Here is a 20505-nt window from a genome sequence, read left to right on the forward strand (position 1 = left end):
GGAGCCTGCTTGGGATTCTCTCTGCGCCTCCTCTCCGCCCCTCCCACATGCTCTCTCTCTCTAAATAAATAAATAAACTTAAGAAAAATTAAAATGGATGGTAGCCTGGGTGGCTCAGTCCATTACGCGTCTGACTTCAGCTCAAGTCATGATCTCGTGGTTTGTGAGTTCAAGCCCCGAGTCAGGCTCCGTGCTGACAGCTTGGAGCCCGGAGCCAGCTTCTGATTCTGTGTCTCCCTCTCTCTCTCTCTGCCCCTCCACAGGTCATGCTCTGTCTCTGTCTCAAAAATAAATAAACATTAAAAAAAAAAAAAAGAAAGAAAAATTAAAATGGAGAATGAGGGGTGCCTGGGTGGCTTAGTCAGTTGAGTATCTGACTCGATTTTGGCTCAGGTCATGATTCCATGTAGCAGTAACCTCTGTGTTGGGCTCCATGCTGAATGTAGAGCTTGCTTGAGATCTCTTTTTACCCCTCTCCCCTGCTCATACTCTCTCTAAAATATAAATAAATAAATTAATTAATTAATTAAAATTAATTAAAAAATAAAAAATAAATAAAATAAAATGGAGAATGAGTGTGGTAGATTATACTGTGTCACCTTGGCTTAGCTTGAGCTACTTTTCCCAAAATTCCCTTCTGTGTGTGTTAGAAGATCCATGAGAGATTCTTGTGGCAGAGATCCTAGAGACTGAGGGCAGAAGTGAAGTAACAGCCATTTTTGTAGCTTACACCATTGTCATCTATTGGCTGGCTCACCTTGCTGCTGTGAAGATGCAGTCAGGCCTACGACTGCTCCAGCTTCCCCTGAGTCCTCCTCCAGCATCTCCGACTCCTGGGCCAGGTGTGTGTGTTTAGCTCTCTGATAAGGGTCCCAGCTTCTGCAGGATAATAACACCGTCAAGGTTGGAGGCAACAAAGACTGTCACGGTTTTATTTCATTTTTAGGGTCCAGCTTGTGCTTGCTCTCTTCTACCTTAGATTGGGCTTCTCTTCCCCACTGCCTGCCTGCTGACTATATTTATCTCCTAGTTAGGGTTGCCAGATTTAGCAAATAAAAATATAGGATGCTCAAATTAATTTCAGATAAGCAACAAACAATTTTTTAGTGTATATTTATCTATAATTCACATCTGACTGGGCATTCTGTTTTCGTTTGTTTGTTTGTTTGTTTGTTTGCTAATTCTGGCAACCCTAAGAGCAGAAGAGTAAGTGATTAGAGAAAGAGGATTGCTGGGCAGAATCCCACTGAGGATAGTGACTGAGTTTACAATTACACCAATTAATACCCAGCTGAGTGCTTTTCTCCAGCAGGGCTCAGCTGCCCAGGTGCAGGTAAGGCCTAGATAATTAAGTTCATTCAGAGTTAGGACTTTTATCAGGTGGATGTTTGTAAAAAGCACAAGACAGTTTAGGGCAGAAGTTTGCAAACTTGAGTTTGCCACAGCATCACTCAGAAGACTTTGTCAGAACACAGATTGCAGGGTTCCACCCCTGAAGTTTCTGATTCAGTTGGTCTGAGGTAGGACCCAAGAATGTGCACTTCTAATGAGTGCTGCTGGTCTAGGGACCATACCTTAAGACCCACTGGAGTAGAATGAAATGGGGGACATGAGACCTAAAGGTAGATAAAGGGAGGGAAGGACAATGGAGGGGCTGATGGGCGGAGTGTATTCCTGGTCTTCACTGTGGGCAGAAGACTGGCGACTTTGGAGGGGTTGTTTGTTCCACCTCCTTCAGTCTATTCTTTGCTGTCTTCTAAATTTGACTATATATGTACTATCTCTGTCCTTCCTCTGACACTGGCATCTGCCTCCTTTTTAACCAGGGAATTTTTGAGAACTCTGGTGTCATGACCCTGGTGTCCACTGTGATCTATGAGAAGCTGGGCATTAAAACAAATGCACTGATGGAGGCAACATCATTACAGGGATGCAGAAGTGAAGAGCACAAGGTAACAAGATCCCACACAGAGACCTGCAGGAAGAGAGGATGAGAGAGGAAAGAAAATGGAGGGGGGAGGGGTGAAGGAGGACATGGAAAAGAGAGAGCACGATGCATAAGAAACAGAATGCACGAAGAGAAAAGCAAAACCCAAACAAAGAAAACTGCACAGAGGAAAGAGAAGTACAAATATACAAAGGTTTGGAAAGCAAAGGGGCTAACTGCCTCAGAGAGTTATCTCAGAGGGACTGAGTGATGAAGGAGAACAATGAGGCATAAAGAGCCACAGGAAAGATGAATATAATCTTGTCATCTAAACTGTATGAATATAATCTTGTCATCTAAACTGTGTGTTCTGGGACTGTTTGATCATGTTTCATGTACTCATCCTATATCCTACTTAAAAGTACATTATAGAGAACAAAATCCCCAAGTTGAGGGGATATGAGTGTATGGGTGCAGGTGTGTCATTTTTTTATTCTGTGCTTTATTACTCATGCTGTTTTCCTTTTGCATGTCTCATTTACAATGGTCTGGCAAGATAGTGAGGACCATCACCAACATCAACATCATCATCGGAATAATACAATACTGACAATAATAGCTATTATATGCCAGACACTATACTGTTTTACATATATTATCTCAATCAGTCCTTTCCTTTCACAAACCCATGAGATTGGAAAATCAGCCTCCTCTTTCAGATGAGGGTATTTGCCAATAATGGGATGTGAAGCCAAGTCTCCTCCCTACATCCTCCCACCTACCCAACACTAACAGTCCAGGCCTCTTTTATGATTACATTTCTAAAATCAGGAAGGAACACTTCCACTTGGAGGTATAAGGGAAGGCTGGTCTGGAATGCCAGGAAATGTGAGGTTGAGGAAAGGGGAGGAGAAGGAGAAGTGCAAATTGTTAATCTTACCTCAAATTTACTCTGATTTTCCACATTCTTCTCTAGGGTGAAATGAGAAGCAAGGGAAGACCTTTAAAGAACTGTTCAAACCCCCTACTTTGAAATCACTGTGATAGAAAATGTGGCACAGTGGATAGAGCTCTGTGGGGTACAGAAGGTATAGCAAGGGGATACTGGAGTGATTGGGGCCAGGGCTGAGTCGCTCCCAAAAAAGGGAATCTCTAAAAGCAAATGTCAATGATAGGCTAAGGGTTTCCATTCCTAACACACATAATGCACTTACTTTCATCAGTAAGAAAAAAGGCAAATACCTCTTGTGGAAAAATGGCCAAAATTGAATGTGCATGTCAAAAGAAGAAATACAGATGACTAATCAACATGTGGGGAAAAAAAAGGTCAACTTTATAAGCAACCAAAAAATGCCAATCAATACAGCAAATCCCCTATTGTTCCAAAAAAATTTTTAGATAACATTCACTTTTGGTGATTGTGTGGAGAAATGAGTAATTTACTCCACTAGAGGGCAATTCACCTGTATGTATTCACGTTTACTTTTACTTTTTATTTTTTATTGATGTAAAATATACATAACATAAAATTTACCATTCAACTATTTTAAGTATATAGTTTAGTGGCATTAAGCACATTCACATTGTTGTGCAACCATCACCATCATCCATCTCGAGAACCTCTTTTACCATCTCAAACTGAAACTTTGTACCCATTAAATAATAACTCTCCATTCCCCCTGTATTCACATTTTAATATGATTTATGATTACCATACCATACCAGGGAGCAGAGAAGGAGAAGCCTGAATCCTACACTAAGGTGTGGAAGTCTAAAGGCCAGGGAAAGGCTTTCTGCAACAGGTGATGCCTGGGCTGAGACTTGAGATAGAATTTAATTTGCCAAGTGTGGGTGGATGGGGGGCAGTAAGGGCATGCTCCCTGCCCCGGTTCTAATAATGCTTCTAAGGGGCGCCTGGGTGGCTCAGTTGGTTAAGCGTCCAACTTCAGCTCAGGTCATGATCTTGTGGTTCATGAGTTCCAGCCCCACATCAGGCTCTGTGCTGACAGCTCAGAGCCTTGAGCCTATTTCAGATTCTGTGTCTCCCTCTCTCTCTGCCCTGCCCCACTCATGCTCTCTTTCTGAAAAATAAATAAACGTTAAAAAAATAATTCTTCTAAGTATTTAACAATTAATCACTATGCCCTTATTTACATATGTGCATATAGACAATTTTTGCATACAAATTTCTGAATGCACAAAACTCCCACAATTTGAATTAGGCTACAGGATGGAAAGTTCTTTTCTGTTTTTTAAATTTTTTTTAGTTTCTTTAATGTATTTATTTGAGAGAAATAGAGACAGACAGACAGACAAAGCTTGAGTGGGGGAAGGGCAGAGAGAAAGGGAGAGAGAATCCCTAGCAGGCTCTGCACTGTCAGCACAGAGCCCAACGTAGGGCTCTAACTCACAAACTGTGAGATCATGACCTGATCCACAGTCAAGAGTCAGACACTTAACTGACTGAGTCACCCAGGCTCCTCTCTTCTTTGTAGTTTTGACCTGAGTTCCTTTTGTGATGGACATCCGTACAGTGAAGTTTTGCATATGAATTAGGCTCCATCATCTAGAGTCACTCTTGTAGGGTTGGGAAGGCAGAGGTCATCTTTCAATGCCTGGCTATTTTCTGCAAGAAGTTTATAATGGAGATGTGGGGTGTTCTTCAGCAGCACTCTAGGACCTGGTCACTAGCACTGTGCATGACAGTCAGGAGAAAGTCACTGCAGCTGCAGTCAGAAAATCAGTTTCCTGATTCACCTTCCCTTCTTTGTGGAAGAGACAGCAGTTCTGATGGAGCCAAGTTCTACAGGGTTGTTCTGGAAGACATTCTTTTTTTTTTTTTTTTAATTTTTTTTTAATGCTTTTATTTATTTTTGAGAGAGAGAGAGCAAGTGGGAGAGGGGCAGAGAGAGAGAGAGGGAGATGCAGAATCTGAAGCAGGCTCCAGGCTCTGAGCTGTCAGCACAGAGCCCGATGCAGGGCTCGAACTCATGAACCGTGAGATCATGACCTGAGCCGAAGTCAGACACTCAACTGACTGAGCCACCAAGGCACCTCATTCTGGAGACATTCTTTCAGGGCCAGCACAAAGCCCCCTTCTCCAGCTTTTCCAAGTGTATTGTAAACACTCATCCTGTATGAAATCACTCTCAGCTTAAAAATGGATTCTGCTTCCTGTAACTGAACCCTAATAAATCTTTAACGAACATTTTCCCTACTTTAGAATGGTGGCTATTAACTCCATTGAAAGAAAGATAAAATTTTTTCAAGCTACAGTTTATAGAGAAGGACTCCTAGCCATAAATAACTTACCAAAGTCTTAAAGTCAGTAGTATTGGGACCCAGATCTCTCTGTTGCCAAAGCCTTTGCTCTTACTTACCACCTGTTAAAAAACAAAATTCAAATGAGTAAAATTGAGGATCTAATTGGCTTTATTAAGCAATTCATGAATCTGGCAGCATCCCATCTAACAAGTAGAGGAGAGTTCATAGGAAGGAAAATTATTAGCAGAAGAAAAGAAAGGACTGTATTAGGCAAACTGGCCTTCTGAAGGAAAAGGGCAGGTCTTATTATGCAGATTACCTCATCTTCCTTTGGGGGATAGAGAAGGCCTAGACAGCAGATTACCTAGTAGTGCTTTTTGGAAAATTCTTGACTGACCAGTTAAAACTTAACATTTCTGGGGGAGGTTGGAACTGCAATTAGGTTAGATATTAAGCTCTGGTTTAGTGACTTGGCCTAGCTCAAGAGGCACCATTTTCGGCCTGTGGTTTTCTTTTTAACACACCTTATGTTGACTCCCCAAAATTCACAAACATACTGATTCACACACAAAATCTTCTCTGCATTGGTGGATAGTGTATTCAAATTGTCTTTCTTGTTCATGTTTTCTTTGTCTCTGTCTTCCAGATATGCTGTCAGGGGAAGCCAGCTAGGCATTCAGAGCATGTGTAAAGAATCACCCAGTACAGGGGCAGCTGGGTGGCTCAGTGGGTCGAGTGTCCAACTTCAGCTCAGGTCATGATCTCACAGTTTGTGGGTTCAAGCCCCATGTCGGGCTCTGAGCTGTCAGCATAGAGCCCAGAGCCTGCTTCAGATTCTGCATCTCCCCCCCCCTCTCTCCCTTCCCCGTTCATGCTCTGTCTCTCTCTCAAAAATAAACATTAAAAAAATTAAAAAAAAAAAAAGAATCACCCAGTACATAGCAGTAGATAATTCACAGAGTTGGTCCTTTAATCCAGTTTAACTACTAGCACAGGGAGCCAAGGCAGAGCTGAAGCATACAGCCCCATAGGATTAGGCCAAGTTTTTTTTTTTTTTTTTTTAATGTTTATTTATTTATTTTTGAGAGAGAGAGAGAAGTAGTGAGTGGGGGAGGGTCAGAGAGAGACAGGGAGACAGAATCCCAACCAGACTCCACACTATTAGCACAGAGCCTGATGTGGGGCTTGAACCCACAAACCAAGAGATCATGACCTGAGCTGAAATCAGGAGTCAGACACTTAATTGACTGAGTCACCCAGGTGCTCTAGGATTAGGACAACCTTAAAACCATACTGCTTTTCTGATGATGAGAAAGCATATGTGAACCTGGGAAAGAAGGGGGATAATTTCTGGGAAGAATTGAATTTGGGGTTTTTATATTTGAACTCTTTTTTGGCATTGGGCCATCTTGCTTGCTTTTCTAGGGAAATGTCTTCTATGACCCTTCAAAAATCTGTTTCTGGGGCACCTGTGTGACTCAGCTGGTTAAGCATCTGACTCTTGATTTTGGCTCAGGTCATGATCTCACAGTTTGTAGGTTTCAACACCATTTTGGGCTCTGCGCGGACAATGCGGAGCCTGGTTGGGATTCTCTCCCTCTCTCTCTACCCCTCCCTTGCTCATTCATTCTCTCTCTCTCTCTCTCTCTCTCTCTCTCTCTCTCTCTGTCTCTTTCTCTCTCTCCCCCCTCCCTCCCTCCCTCCCTTAAGCTCTCTCTCCAAATAAACTTAAAAAAAAAATCTGTTCCTATTGGTTTAATAAACGACACTAGAATTGAACTACTTGAAAAAAACTAAGTTAGAATACTTCCTCAGGCTAAGTGTCAAAATTAATTCCTGCTTTATTAAAGGATAAAATGTAAAAATTAAAAGAACCAGAAAAAGATATAGTTGAACTGTTGAACTGGAAATAACATAAATGCCCATCAGTAGGGGAATAAATGATGCCATATTCATAATGAAGTACCATAGACTCATTACAAACTATGAGGTAAATCTAAGTTTACAGACCTGGAAAGATGATTATGTTGAACCTGCAAGCAGTAAATATAAGATACTAAACAATATGAGTAGAGGAATACCATTTTTATTTTTAATAATTGTGTACTTAATCCTGTATTTATGTATATATATAATAGTAAAGTTTGAAAAGTGTTAGAAAAGAAACAAGCACCCCCAAATGGAGTATTTTGTACTAAACCCCATGTCAGCAAATCAGGCTTAAATCAACCTAATCTAATTGCAGTTTCAACCTCTCCCAGGACTGTAACCTTCAGCTAGTCAATCTGGAATTACCTGGTCAGCACTAGTGAGGTAATCTACCTGACAGACTCCCATCTTTCCCCAAAGCATAGTGACCTTGCCTGAAACTCTGTGCTAGACACTTCCTTTTCCACCCTGTTCTGCCTATAGAAGCCTTCCCTTTTATACAGCTTCTTGGAGCTCCTTTTTGTTTGCTAGAGGGGATGTTGCCTGATTCATGAATCTTTGAATAAAGCCAATTAGATCTTCAAATTTACTCGGTTGGATTTTGTTTTTTAACAACAGATATGTACCAAACTGAGGCTCTCTAGATTACCCCTGGGGACGGCGGGGGATAGAAACGGAAGGGCCAGAGGAAGCAGGACCATTTTTACTTCTCTCTATAATATTTTTAAGAATGGTAGAACTATGAATTATTTCTACTAATTGTGTTCAGTAATTTAAAAACTGAGTCTTTAAAAAAAAATTTTTTTTTAACGTTTATTTATTTTTGAGTAGAGAGAGACAGAGCATGAGCGGGGGAGGAGAAAGAAAGAGGGACACACAGAATCTGAAACAGACTCCAGGCTCCGAGCTGTCAGCACAGAGCCTGAAACGGGGCTCAAACTTATGAACCATGAGATCATGACCTGAGCTGAAGTCGGATGCTTAACTGACTGAGCCACCAAGGTGCCCCTTCTCATATATAGTTTTAGCTACGTATATAAAATATTTATAACTTTAAAAATCTAAATATTGCTATTAAAATTCGCCACAAACATCTCAGCAATTAAGTCACAAAAGCTACGTTTGATCAATTTCACAAAGTGCTTGGTTCCACACCCCAGAACAGAATGGCTCCAAGTGCACAAGGTGAAGGCATGTCTGGGATATCCTCTCTTGAACTACATTCAAGTTATGAAGAATCCCACTCCATGACTACAGCTATAATCTACTTGGTGATACTGCACAGAGTGTGGTACTTGAATGTGCCAGGGTGGTCATGCAATGAGACTTCTGGCCCACAGCATAAAACAAAAGGGACTAGAATAATCTGCAGCCAGAAGAGCCTGCCCTGAATTGTTTTAGACTGCTCTCTTTCCTTCATAACTATCTGAGGAGAGCTCCTCCCTATAGCTTTACATAAGACCTTTCCCCATTCTTTAAGTAGGAAAATTCTACTCCAGTTAAAGTAGAAACTGAATTACTTCATAATAAACATCTCATCTTCCCCAAATAGAGTGCATGCCTTGTTTGTGTTCTTCATCCAGGTTTTAAAAACTTGATAAGACAAGATGCAGATTAGTTTCCATTTTTATTAAAGTGTTTTTTTTTTTTTTTACTAAGGAATACATTACACTTAAAGTTCAATGACACAAATAAAGATTAGTTCTTAAATCTTCTATTTATCAAAAATGTAAACATAAAATAATTTACCACTTCTTCCCCAATCTTGACTGAACATAAAAAAAAAAAAAAAAGGAGTCATATTTTCAGGTAAATTCTTTCTTCAGAATGAATAGCAGAGACTTTATTAAACTATATTCATCTTCCTGGGCTGCAAGGACATGGCATGGATGACTAAGTGCTCACTATGCACTGGGTTTGCGGGTCTGTGACTGAAGTCCACCTCCTCCACCAGGACTGCTCAAGTGCCCTCAGAGATGGCCCTTCTCTCTCCGTTTGGTGTCCAAGGACATGGACAGCGCTAAGGCCTTGAGCACAAGACACTGTGATGAACATGATGTGCAAACTGGCATACTCCAGGAGGCAGATCAGAGCCAGCAGTGACCTACCGAGTCTGGATGAGTGTTAGTCATAGAATATTAGAGCTAGAAAGATTCTGAGAAAGCAGCTAGTCATTTTACAGTTGGTCTCAATCAGTAAGTCTTCTAATATTGAGGAGAATATTGATAAATTTTTATGGAATACTCAGACATACTTATGTATCTTCCTAAGCCATTTAAACTTCATTAATTTGTTTCTCATCTTCAAATATTGATAAACTCTTAAGCCAACATACTAGGCTGAAACTAATTTCAAGCATAACATTTCATAACATTTGAAGAATGCCTATTTGGTTTTAACAAACAAATATTCTTAAGAAATAAGTAAGGAAAAAGGATGCTCTTCAGGAGACTATTAGAGGGGTCTATATTAAGACAACCCTAACTGCTTGCCAGTTTCTTTAAAGCTGTCAGCTCAAGTCTGCTGACATGGCTTTTGCTGCCTTCCTGTAAATTCTGTTCTTAAAAACCTGAGAGACAAATTCACTTGATATTTTTGACATTTAGGATCTTAATACTATCAAAATGAACCTAAATCTGAACTGAAAACTGAGGTAGTCTAGTCAGTTTTTATATGCACTCCACACGTTTTGAGTCAGAAAGGACTCCAGTCTACTATCCCCAAATCAGCTACTCTTCATTCTCCTTCCGTGCCCCAGCTGGCTTCCACAATAGTTGCAGTCTGCTAGTCTCCTCCTCAGTGAACTGCTTCTGTTAGCATAAAGGGCATCCTGCCAAAGGATACTAACATTTAAACCATTTCAAATTCTTCAGTTCAAAGTAGAAGTCTAGCCCACTAATTCTGCACTGAAATCTCAGATTCTAAGTCTGTTTTTAGAATACTGACATATTCTAAGTGACTCAAATGAGCCTCTTAACGCTTCTTACAGGTTCAGTGGCCTTCTAAATCTTCATGGAGTACACTATGAAGAATCAGTGATTAGCAACTATTCTCGAGACTTATTGAAGAGGAAGGAAGACACCAGAGGAGTTAGTTACCCTCAGAAGCTCAAGATTTTTTAGCCTCACACTTTAGCAATTTCCTTATTTGTGCAGAGAAAACACTAGGGGATCAGATTCCAAGCTTAATAAATATAGAAAAAATGTCATCTATAATATTTTCTCCAGAAAGTTATTAGTGCAAATATAATTATATCAATAAAAAATAAAGCAAAAATATATTTCAAGTATAAAAAGCACCATGCTTGGAAAGAATACTACCTAAATGGCATTACTGCACAACAGTCAAAATATAATCGAACCTACCACTGTGAATTCTCAAATCTATTCATCATCGTATTTTTGGTGAAATTCTTTATACACCTTTGCAGATGATTCATAATCACAATAGACATATAAGTTGAGAGTTTTATAATTTTCTTTAAAAATATACTCTATGCTTTTTTCTGACCTTTAAAGTATGTGTGACAAAGGCAGAAAACTGAGCACTGGCCTGACACCATTACTATTAGTTTCTTTTTAGCTGAAGTCAGCTGTGCTAGAGACCCCCAGCACTTTACAATGACAAATACCTTCAATTTAAAACTGTATGCAAATACATATTCAAAATTAATGCGTTGAAAAACAAAAGTTGACTTTCTTTATGCTGGGGCTGCACTTTGGCTCCAGTACCAAATGGTCAGTTGGAATTATTTTTTAGTAATTATACTGCTTGCTCACTTAGCACAATTTCTTAAATGCAGTGCTCAATAACTATATGCTAAATTAAGGGTGAATGAATGAATGGATGGATGGATGGATGGATAGATAGATGGATGGATGGATGGATGGATGAATGAATGAATGAATGAATTTGTCCAGGAGTTATGTTTATAATGCCGCAGGACTTCAGTAGCTTTGGAGACAAACTGTGCATTACTCATCATTAAAAAATTTCAAACTGGAATTACTAAGAAGGGTTGATAAGCTCTAGTACCAGAGCAGAATTACTTCTGAGGATGAGAATATAAAGCAGGAGGTAAAGAACATCACCTCATTTCAAAGCACAGGCAATTTTCTGACTTCTGCAGACTGAGCTTTATGTTGTGGGTAAAGTGAGCCCTACTGAATAGGCCCTATAGCAAACCTACACTTTGCTATTAGTAAACAATTCAAATCATCTGTTTTGACTTACATTTTTCTTCTTACATATAAAATAATTTTCAGATAGTAAGAATTCTTCTGTTAACAATTTCTAAGCCCACCTGAAAGGAATAGTTCTATTTTTGTTGGATTACAGCTGTCATAACTGTTTTCTGAAAAACATACAATTATGTTTTCTTCTGTTTGTTTGCATGTCTTCAATGTTTTTACAGGGCAGAGTATTTTTCTCTTTCTGCTCCCACAGTTTTTCAAGTCATTATTAAATTACTGGAGAATACACTGGAAGGGCTACCAACATGTAATAGTTCAGTAGTAAACTGCCACACAGCTGGTTTGAAAAGGCAAGCATGGTTAAATCATAAGATTTAGCAAATTATAATTTAAAAAAACTTTTAAGAACTATGAGAACAATGATTTAAGTGTACCAAGCACAGCTATTAAACTCAATATAGGTATAATAGTGATGTAGAAACCCAATTCAATTACTGTCTATAACTCAAAGGACAATTTATACTTGTGAGGACAGGATCCACAATTTATAATTTTGTAATAATTAGCTTTTTAAAAAAAGTTACTGCAGTATTGATGAACTTTCCCATCATTTTAGGTTAATGAAAATGCTGAGGTATGTAATCACTCTGAAAATTTCACCAATTATCCCATTTTCAAAGGAAAACTTCAGGCAGGTTATATATGCTGAAAAATAGAGACATGGTAACTTGGAATTCCTTCTCCTCCTCCAAACTCTGAGGCTGTTGGGTTGCTGATGAAGAGTGACTGCTGTGAAGCTCTGCTTCAAGGTCTTATTGTAGTCAACGCTTCCAAGCCAAAGTCAGGAATGCCACTTCTGCCATCTGCATAGGTTGGCACTCACCCAGATTTTGTGCTTTGTTCAGAAGAACATGACACAAAGGAATGTCTTGAGAATTCACTTTTCCTAGTGCCATACACATAGAAGAAATCCAGCCAGCAGAGGAAATAGATTGCCCAGCAGAAGCCAGAGGGTGACCACCAGGCTAGAGGAACGGGAACAGAGATCTAGGGTTGAAAACAAGAAATTGACTTTCTGGAGACATTTTTGGAATAAATCATACCACGTAAAAATTAACAGATGAATATAGGTGATTATTGAAAGGTGAATAAGGACCACCTTTGGGAGGAGAATCAAGAATGACTTCCTGAAACCTAGATATGCAAAGTCATTTTCTTACATTTATGGAAAAAGAATGAAATATTTTATGCAGGAAGAAAAAATGATATAACCACCATATCAAGGTTACTTTTTTGTTAATTTTTTTAAATGTTTATTTGAGAGAGAGAGAGAGAGAGAGAGAGAGAGAGAGAGAATGTAGGGGATGGGCAGAGAGACAGGGAGACACAGAATCTGAAGCAGGCTCCAACCTCTGAGCTGTCAGCACAGAGCTCAACGTGGGGTTCAAACTCATCAACCATGAGATCATGACCTGAGCCAAGATTGGATGCTTAACTGACTGAGCCATCCAGGCACCTGCACCATATTAAGGTTAAAAGCAGCACCCGAAAAAAGAAAGAAGTGTCTTCAGAAAGTATCCCAACAAAGCTAAAGATGCTACACAGAAAGTAAATTAACATCTTGGCTATTCTGACATGGGGTGCAGGACTTTCTTCCCCTTTTCTTCCTTGTCCTTTCTAAGTATGGTGACCCTATAATTTATCTCCTCAAATCAGGACATTTTGAGACAAGTGTTGAAATAAATATCTAGTCCCAAGATAGAACCACTCCTATGCAGGGTGCCATGTCAGCAAACTGAAACTTAAGTTAATTTTTGAGTTCCTCTGCTTGACCAGAAACACAGTATAACTAGTAAGCTAATCTCCAACTGCCAAGCCAACCGAGACCTACACTTGTTTCCTTTTTCTTTGCTCTTTCCAAATATGGTCAGATATGCAATCAACTCAAGCCAAGTACTTCTTCCTTGTTTCCTGCTTGCTGTCCTTTTCCCTTATTTTGCAGTTTTCTACTCTTGAGTGTGGAGACTGCCTACTTTATGAAGTGTGAAATAAAATTTGCTTAGACCAACTAAATAGTTCTTTCTGATTAATACAAGGGAATGCTATTAATAATTATACCAGGACCACTGGCACATTGACTGTCCCAGGAAAACCAGGACATATGGTCCCTGATCTCTAAATACCTACCCATCTATCCATATTACCCCAGGCTGATATGGAAAGGCAGAAGATTGTATGGGCTTTGGGCACTAGGAATACATTTAAAAAAAATTTTTTTTAATGTTTATCTTTACTTTTAAGACAGAGAGAGACAGAGCATGAGTGGGGGAGAGGCAGAGAGAGAGGGGGAGACAGAATCTGAAGCAGGCTCCAGGCTCTGAGCTGTCAGAACAGAGCCTGACGCAGGGCTCGAACTCGTCAACTGCGAGATCATGACCTGAGCTGAAGTCGGACGCTCAACCAACTGAGCCACCTAGGCACCCCAGGAATACATTTTAATTTAGCTATGAGTCATTCTCAGGGCTAAAATTACTTCCCCAAACAATTCTCAGAATGGAAAACATTTTTGGGGCCTCCTGGGTGGCTCAGTCAGTTGAGCATCTGACTCTTGGTTTCAGCCCAGGTCATGATCTCATGGCTTTGTGGGTTTGAGCCCCACAGTGGGCTCTGCACTGGTAGTGTGGAGCCTGCTTGGGATCCTCTCTCTCGCCCTCTCTCTGTCCCTCCCTCATTTGCACTCTATCTCTCTCAAAATAAAAAAACTTTTAAAAAATTAAAAAAAAAAAAGTTATACACACACACACACACACACACACACACACACACACACACACACACAAAGTATGGAAAAAATTTTTATTGTATCCAGGAGACCAGGTCAACCTGACTTTATTTTAGAAATAAGTTGTCCTTTCTAATATTTCAATTAATAAACAGCCAACCAAGTTTCAAGTCTGACTTGCTTAAAAGATAAGAAAAATAAGATTTGTCTTCAGCTACACAATGAAAAGAATGATAATAGTTAAGGCACTGAAGCTTGCTCTTCTGAGCACTATGCAGTGTGGAACAAGTATTTAAAAAAAAATATTTCACTGCCTGTAAGCCAGGTAAACAATGGAGAATTTCTATTCTTCCTCAATGGAATCATGCTGGTATTTGTAAAATCTTAAAAAAAAAAATCCCACTTAGCTAACAACAGTCCTCCAAGTTTAGTCCTTATGTCAACAATATCAGCATCACCTGGGAACTTGTTAAAAATGCAAATTCTGGGGGCACCTGGGTGGCTCAGTTGGTTAAGCGTCTGACTTTGGCTCAGGTCATGATCTTGTGGTAAGTTCAAGCCCCAAGTCGGGCTCTGTGCTGACAGCTCGGAGCCTGGAGTCTGCTTCGGGTTCTGTGTCTCCCTCTCTCTCTGCCCCTTCCCCTGCTCATGCTCTCTCTCTATATATCTCAAAAATAAATAAAAACATTAAAAAAATTTTAATGCAAATTCTCAAGCTTTAACACAGATCTTCTGAATCCGAAATTCTGGGAGTTAAGGCCTAGCAATTTAACATGATTCTGATTAAATTTTGAGAACTTCTGACGTAGGACTGCACTATTCAATATGGCAACCATAGCTATATGTGATATTTAAATCTCAGTTAATTACAATAAAATAGTTTCACACTAACATTAACCACATCTTACATGTTCAAAAGTCATATGTGGCTAATGAGTACTGTACTGGACAATGCAGACTATGGAACATTTCCATCAACCCAGAATAAATTGGATAAATTGTAGCCTAGAGCATCAGGTAAAGTGGTCTTGGCTGGATTAACAAATGGACCCTGGAGTCATTAATAACACAGGCATATCCCTTTACTTCCTGACTTTCAATTTAGCCCAAAGGAAATAGGAGAAGTAGGTACTGTTTATCTACTGTTGGTACTAAAATTTAACAAGCTATTAAAACATTAACAGGAGTTCTGGAACATTTGTTCTTCAAAAACACTACACTTTCTATGCTAATACTAATTAAGATGAAAAGATTCAAAAAGAGGGTTTCAAAATCAATTAGAGACAATAAGATCTGGGTTTTTTTTTTCTGAACTTCATTATTTATTAGCTATGACCATGGATAATACATTACTTAATCTCTTTATACCTTAGTTTTCTCATGTGTAAAACAATAATTCCTACCTCATTAGGTTTTGTGATGGTTAAATGCAATGATGTAGACATAAAGAATTTGGCAAAGTGTCTAAAATTCAATAAATGGAAACAAAAACAACCCTTACAATCTGAAGAGACTAGAAAGAATTCAGAAATAAATCTTTCATATTCACTAATGGAAACTATCTTAGGCAATACAGAACAATCATTTAATCATATTCTAGCATTTAGAAAGTGATGACTAAAGGAGAGAGAAAAGGTCAGCGTTTCACATTCTAAAAGAAATTACAAATGTAAGAAAAGTCTATGCGAACTAACACCTGAGAACAACAATAATCAGAAAAATTTAGGGAGAAGAATATCTTTTACACTTCCTCCAGAATATTGGGAGTTTTAATGTTTTAAAGGCATGCTTAAAGACCTAAAAAAATACTTTCATAAAACCGAAGGATTAGAGATGGTCATTTTTATATTTGTTTACTAAGCTTCATCATAGGTTAATTCTAATAGTATTTCTCATGCAAGTACATTTAAAAAAAAGTATTAAACTGAAGCAAGCTATTTACCTGAAAAAAACATTTCTTATAAAGTTTGCCATAGTTTCTGGCACATAGTTTAATATTCTGTAAAGGTTCAGTATGCTCAGTGAACACATCAGCAAATATGGTAACTCAAGATATTTTACAATTTCAACAGTGATGTATATGTTTTAAAAGCAATGCCTAAAATGTATCCTTGTAATATTTATACATTTTTCAAAATTTGGTGGTTGTGATGCTCTTTTGAGCATGCTTCCTCATGGAAATGGGCAAGTTAACAGGGAAATCAACCACATCATACCAACACTATATCAGAAGGATAACTGATAAAGAAGGAGCAGGATAAGCAGTCTCAGGTGCAGACTGTGCAGGCATAAGGGGCTGGTGGTTTGCAATCTCGACTCTCCACCTCCTTTCAATAGATTCACTTGTCTTTGCCATGTTCCAAGAACAAGAAATAATTATCATAGCCCCTTGACCTGGTTTGGATTTCCTCTTAATCCTAGACATTCTTCTACTGTACTCCCAAGATTCTTACCTCTGAACCAGCACAAATAACTCTCTATTTCAATTCTAACTGCTAATAGCTCAATCCTTGCTCATCTCTTGGGTGATGAGATAGAGACAGATTGTTACAGTTAACTGACATTAGCCCTAAGGATGGGAACTCCATCAGAACCACCTACTTGTGGACTATCAACCCTTCTATTCTAGCCATAGTAATTTAACAGTAACAACAAAATTAGGTCATCCTACCAGTTTCATATTAAAAGTAAGTTACCTAAGAGTATTTAGCACTACATGTACTATTTACCACATTAAAAGGACCCATGATCTTCTGTCATTTCAAACAATTCATTATGTCAGTACTATTATAACTGCACTGCAGAACACAGCAGACTCCCTGAAGTTCTGTTCAGAAAAGAGATAACATAGCAGGCTTGAGGTTGCCATCCTTCAAAGTCCAGCTCGTAAGCTGGTGTCTGTCTGGGAACTGGTTTCCTCCAGACATCACCCCATTGCCCCTTTCCCCTTTGCTGATTCTGCTTTAACAAGTCTTTGCCATAAGTACAACTACAGGCTGAGTCCTAGCGAACCACCAAACTTGGAGGTGGTCTCAGGCACTCCCAACACAAGTACAATCTCCTAAAACTCACTCTCTACCTAACAGCTCATATCTGTAGAAAGCCCCCAGGATTTGGGAAAGAAACTAAATCTTAGAGGTGGAGAAACTTTGAAGTGTAAATGAATGTAGCCCTCCATTTTCAATCAGACCAAGGAACAGGCAAAGGGCTACACGGTTCCATTTAAAAAATACCTCCAAGGGCACCTGGGTGGCTCAGTCAGTTAAGCATCCGACTTCAGCTCAGGTCATGATCTCATGGTTCATGAGTTCCAGCCCCACATCAGGCTCTGTGCTGACAGCTCAGAGCCTAGAGCCTGCTTCGGATTCTGTGTATCCCTCTCTCTCTGCCCCTCCCCTGCTCATGCTCTCTCAAAAATAAACATTTAAATAAATAAAATAAAATAAAATAAAATAAAATAAAATAAAATAAAATAAAATAAAATAAAATAAAATAAAGCACCTGGTAGCTCAGTTGGTTAAGTGTCCAACTCTTGATTTCGGCTCAGGTCTCACAGTCATGGGATCAAGCCCCGCATGCGGCTCCCCAGTGAGTGTGAAGCCTGCTTGGGATTCTCTCTCTTCCCCTCTGTCCCTCTCCCACTCACATTCTCTTGCCCCCTCAAAATAAATAAAGTTAAAAAAACAAAAAATACCTCCAATTGAGAAAATGAAACAGTGCATGAGATCTTTATTATTCATATTCTAAAATGTCAAACTGATATAAAAACATAGGCCATTTAATTAAAATCTCATAAATCATAGGTCAAAGCCTAACTCAAGAATTTTGCTTTTATAACTCTTAGTAATAGGTCATCAGCCTCAGTTTACACACTTCAATAGTAGGAAATGCCTTTTTCTCAAGGTAGTTCTTTCCATTCCTCTCTTGAATCTAAAGGATTTAACTGGAATCTGTCTCCCTGCAACTTTATTCTGTTGGTCTCAATTCTACTCTCTGGAGTCTCACAGAATGAGCAAAATATACCTCAATGAAAACCACTTTGTCTCTACTAGCCAGTCTTTCTATCTTTGTGCATATTTGTGTCTCCTTGCACTTTTCTCTTCTTTGTGGGTATGTCAGTCCCTTCTTTAAGCATCTTTTTGAGTGTCTTTCCCTTTCTTTTACCTAACCTAGTTACACCACAGGCATATTGCATGTTCATAGATATTGCATGTTCAGTCCCAGACCACTACAATTAGTCAAACCATGCAATAAAGCAAGTCAAATGAATGTTTTTGTTTCCTGGTGCATATAAAAGTTATATTTATACTGCACTATAGTCTGTCAAGTGTGCAATATTATGTCTAAAAAAATGTACATACCTTAATTTAAAAGTACTTTGTTGTTCAAAAATGCTAACCATCATCCGAACTTTCTGCAAGTTGTAATCTTTTTTGCTGATGAGGGTCTTGCCTAGATATTGATGGTTGCTGACTGGTTAGTGGTGGGTGGTGGCTGCTGAAGGTTGGGGTGGCTGTAGCAATTTCTTAAAATATGACAACAATGACATTTGCCACATCAATTGACTCTTCCTTTCACAAATGATTTCTCTGTAGCATGTGATGTTGTTTGATAGCATTTTGCCCACAGAACTTCTTTCAAAGTTGGAGTCAACTCTCTCAAACCCCACTGCTCTTCCTCAACTAAGTTTAGGTAATATTCTAAATCCTTTGCTGTCATTTCAACAATCTTCACAGCATCTTCACCAGGAGTACTTTCCACCTCAGGGAGCCACTCTCTTTGCTCATGCATAAGAAGCAACTTCTTTCTCATCCATTCAAGTTTTATCAAGAGGTTGCAGCAATCAGTCCCATATTCAGGCTCCACTTCTGATTCTGGTTCTCTTGCTATTTCTACCACATCTGCAGTTCCTTCCTGCACTGGAATCTTGAGCCCTCAAAGTCATCCATGAGGGTTGGAATCAACTTCTTCCAAACTCCTGTTGATGTTGCTATTTTGACCTCTTCCCATGACTCACAAATTTTCTTAATGGCGTCTAGAATGGTGAACCCTTCCCAGAAGGTTTTCACTTACTTTGCTCAGATCCATCAGAGGAATCACTATCTATGGCAGCCATAGCCTTATTAGGTATATTCCTTATATAATAAGACTCGAAAGTCAAAATTACTCCTTGCTCTGTGGGCTGTGGATTGGATGCTGTGTTAGCAGGTATGAAAACAACATGAATCTCATCCATTTCCCTCAGAGCTCTTGGGTGACCAGGTGCATTGACAATGAGCAGTAATATTTTAAAAGGAATCTTTTTTTTCTGGACAGTAATCTCAACAGTGGGCTTAAAATATTCAGTACACCATGTTGCAAACAGATGTGCTGTCATCTAGGCTTTGTTGTTCCACTTACAGAGCATGGACAGAGGAGGTTTGGTGTGATTCTTAAGAGCCCAAGGATTTTCAGAATGGCAAATGAGCACTTCGTTCACCATTCATCTTCAGGTCACCAGCTTCATCAGCCACTAATAAGAGAGTCAGCCTGTTCTCGGAACCTTTGAAGCCAGGCATTGACTTCTCTTCTCTAGCTATGAAAGTCCTAGGTGGCATCTTCTTCCAGTAGAAGGCTGTCTAGTCTACATTGAAAATCTGTTGTTTAGTGTAGCTGCTTCCATTAATTACCTGAACTAGATCTTCTGGATAACTCGTTACAGCTTCTGTATCAGCACCTGCTGCTTCACCTAATGCTTTTATGTTATGGAGATGGCTTCTTTCCTTAAGCCTCATGAACCAACTTCTGCTAAGTTCCAGCTTTTCTTCTGCAGCTTCCTCATCTCTCTCAGCCCTCACAGAATTGAAGAGTTAGGGCCTTGCTCTGGATTAGGTTTTGGCTTAAGGGAATGTTGTGGCTGGTTTGATCTTCTGTGCAGACTACTCAGACCTTCTCCATTATCAGCAATAAGGCTATTTCACTTTCTTTATCATTTGTGTATTCATTGGAATATCACTTTTCATTTCCTCCAAGAACTTTTCCTTTGCATTCACATCTTGGATAACTGACACAACTAGCTTTTGGTCTATCTCAGCTTTGACATGCCTTCTTCATTAAGTTGAATCATTTCTAGTTTTTGATTTAAAGTGACAGACATGTGACTCTTCCTTTTACTTGAACACTTAGAAGACACTGTACAGTTATTAACTGGCCTAATTTCAATACTGTTGTGTCTCAGAGAATAGGGAGGCCCAAGGAAATGGAGAGAAATGGGAATCATTGGCCAGTGAAGCAGTGAGAACACACGCATTTATCAATTCAGTTCACTGTCTTATGAGTGTGGTTCCTGGTGCCCCAAAATAACAAATTATAATAGTAATATCAAAGGTCACTGACCATATATCACCATAACAAATATAATAGTTAAAAAT

General features: G+C 39.2%; 1 protein-coding gene across 4 annotated transcripts in view; it reads right to left on the bottom strand.

The window, feature by feature from the left end:
* Nucleotides 1-798: 798 nt before the first annotated feature.
* LMLN (leishmanolysin like peptidase) overlaps nucleotides 799-20505 on the bottom strand; it is a 91888-nt gene continuing 72181 nt past the window's right edge. The window contains exons 17-19 of one of the 4 annotated variants that reach the window (XR_006222122.1): nucleotides 12197-12338; nucleotides 5240-5310; nucleotides 799-879 (exon numbers count right to left, since the gene is read on the bottom strand). Coding sequence is in view for 3 of the 4 variants with exons in the window: in XM_042998765.1 (XP_042854699.1) it covers nucleotides 5304-5310; nucleotides 12197-12338 (149 nt within the window). In the remaining variant the exon portion in view is untranslated. Of the gene's footprint in view, nucleotides 880-5097; nucleotides 5311-8715; nucleotides 12361-20505 lie in introns of those variants that run through there. The other 3 variants (XM_042998765.1, XM_042998766.1, XM_042998767.1) reach the window with 3 other exon arrangements.

This window comes from Panthera tigris, chromosome C2 (assembly GCF_018350195.1).
Source record: "Panthera tigris isolate Pti1 chromosome C2, P.tigris_Pti1_mat1.1, whole genome shotgun sequence".
NCBI lineage: Eukaryota > Metazoa > Chordata > Mammalia > Carnivora > Felidae > Panthera > Panthera tigris.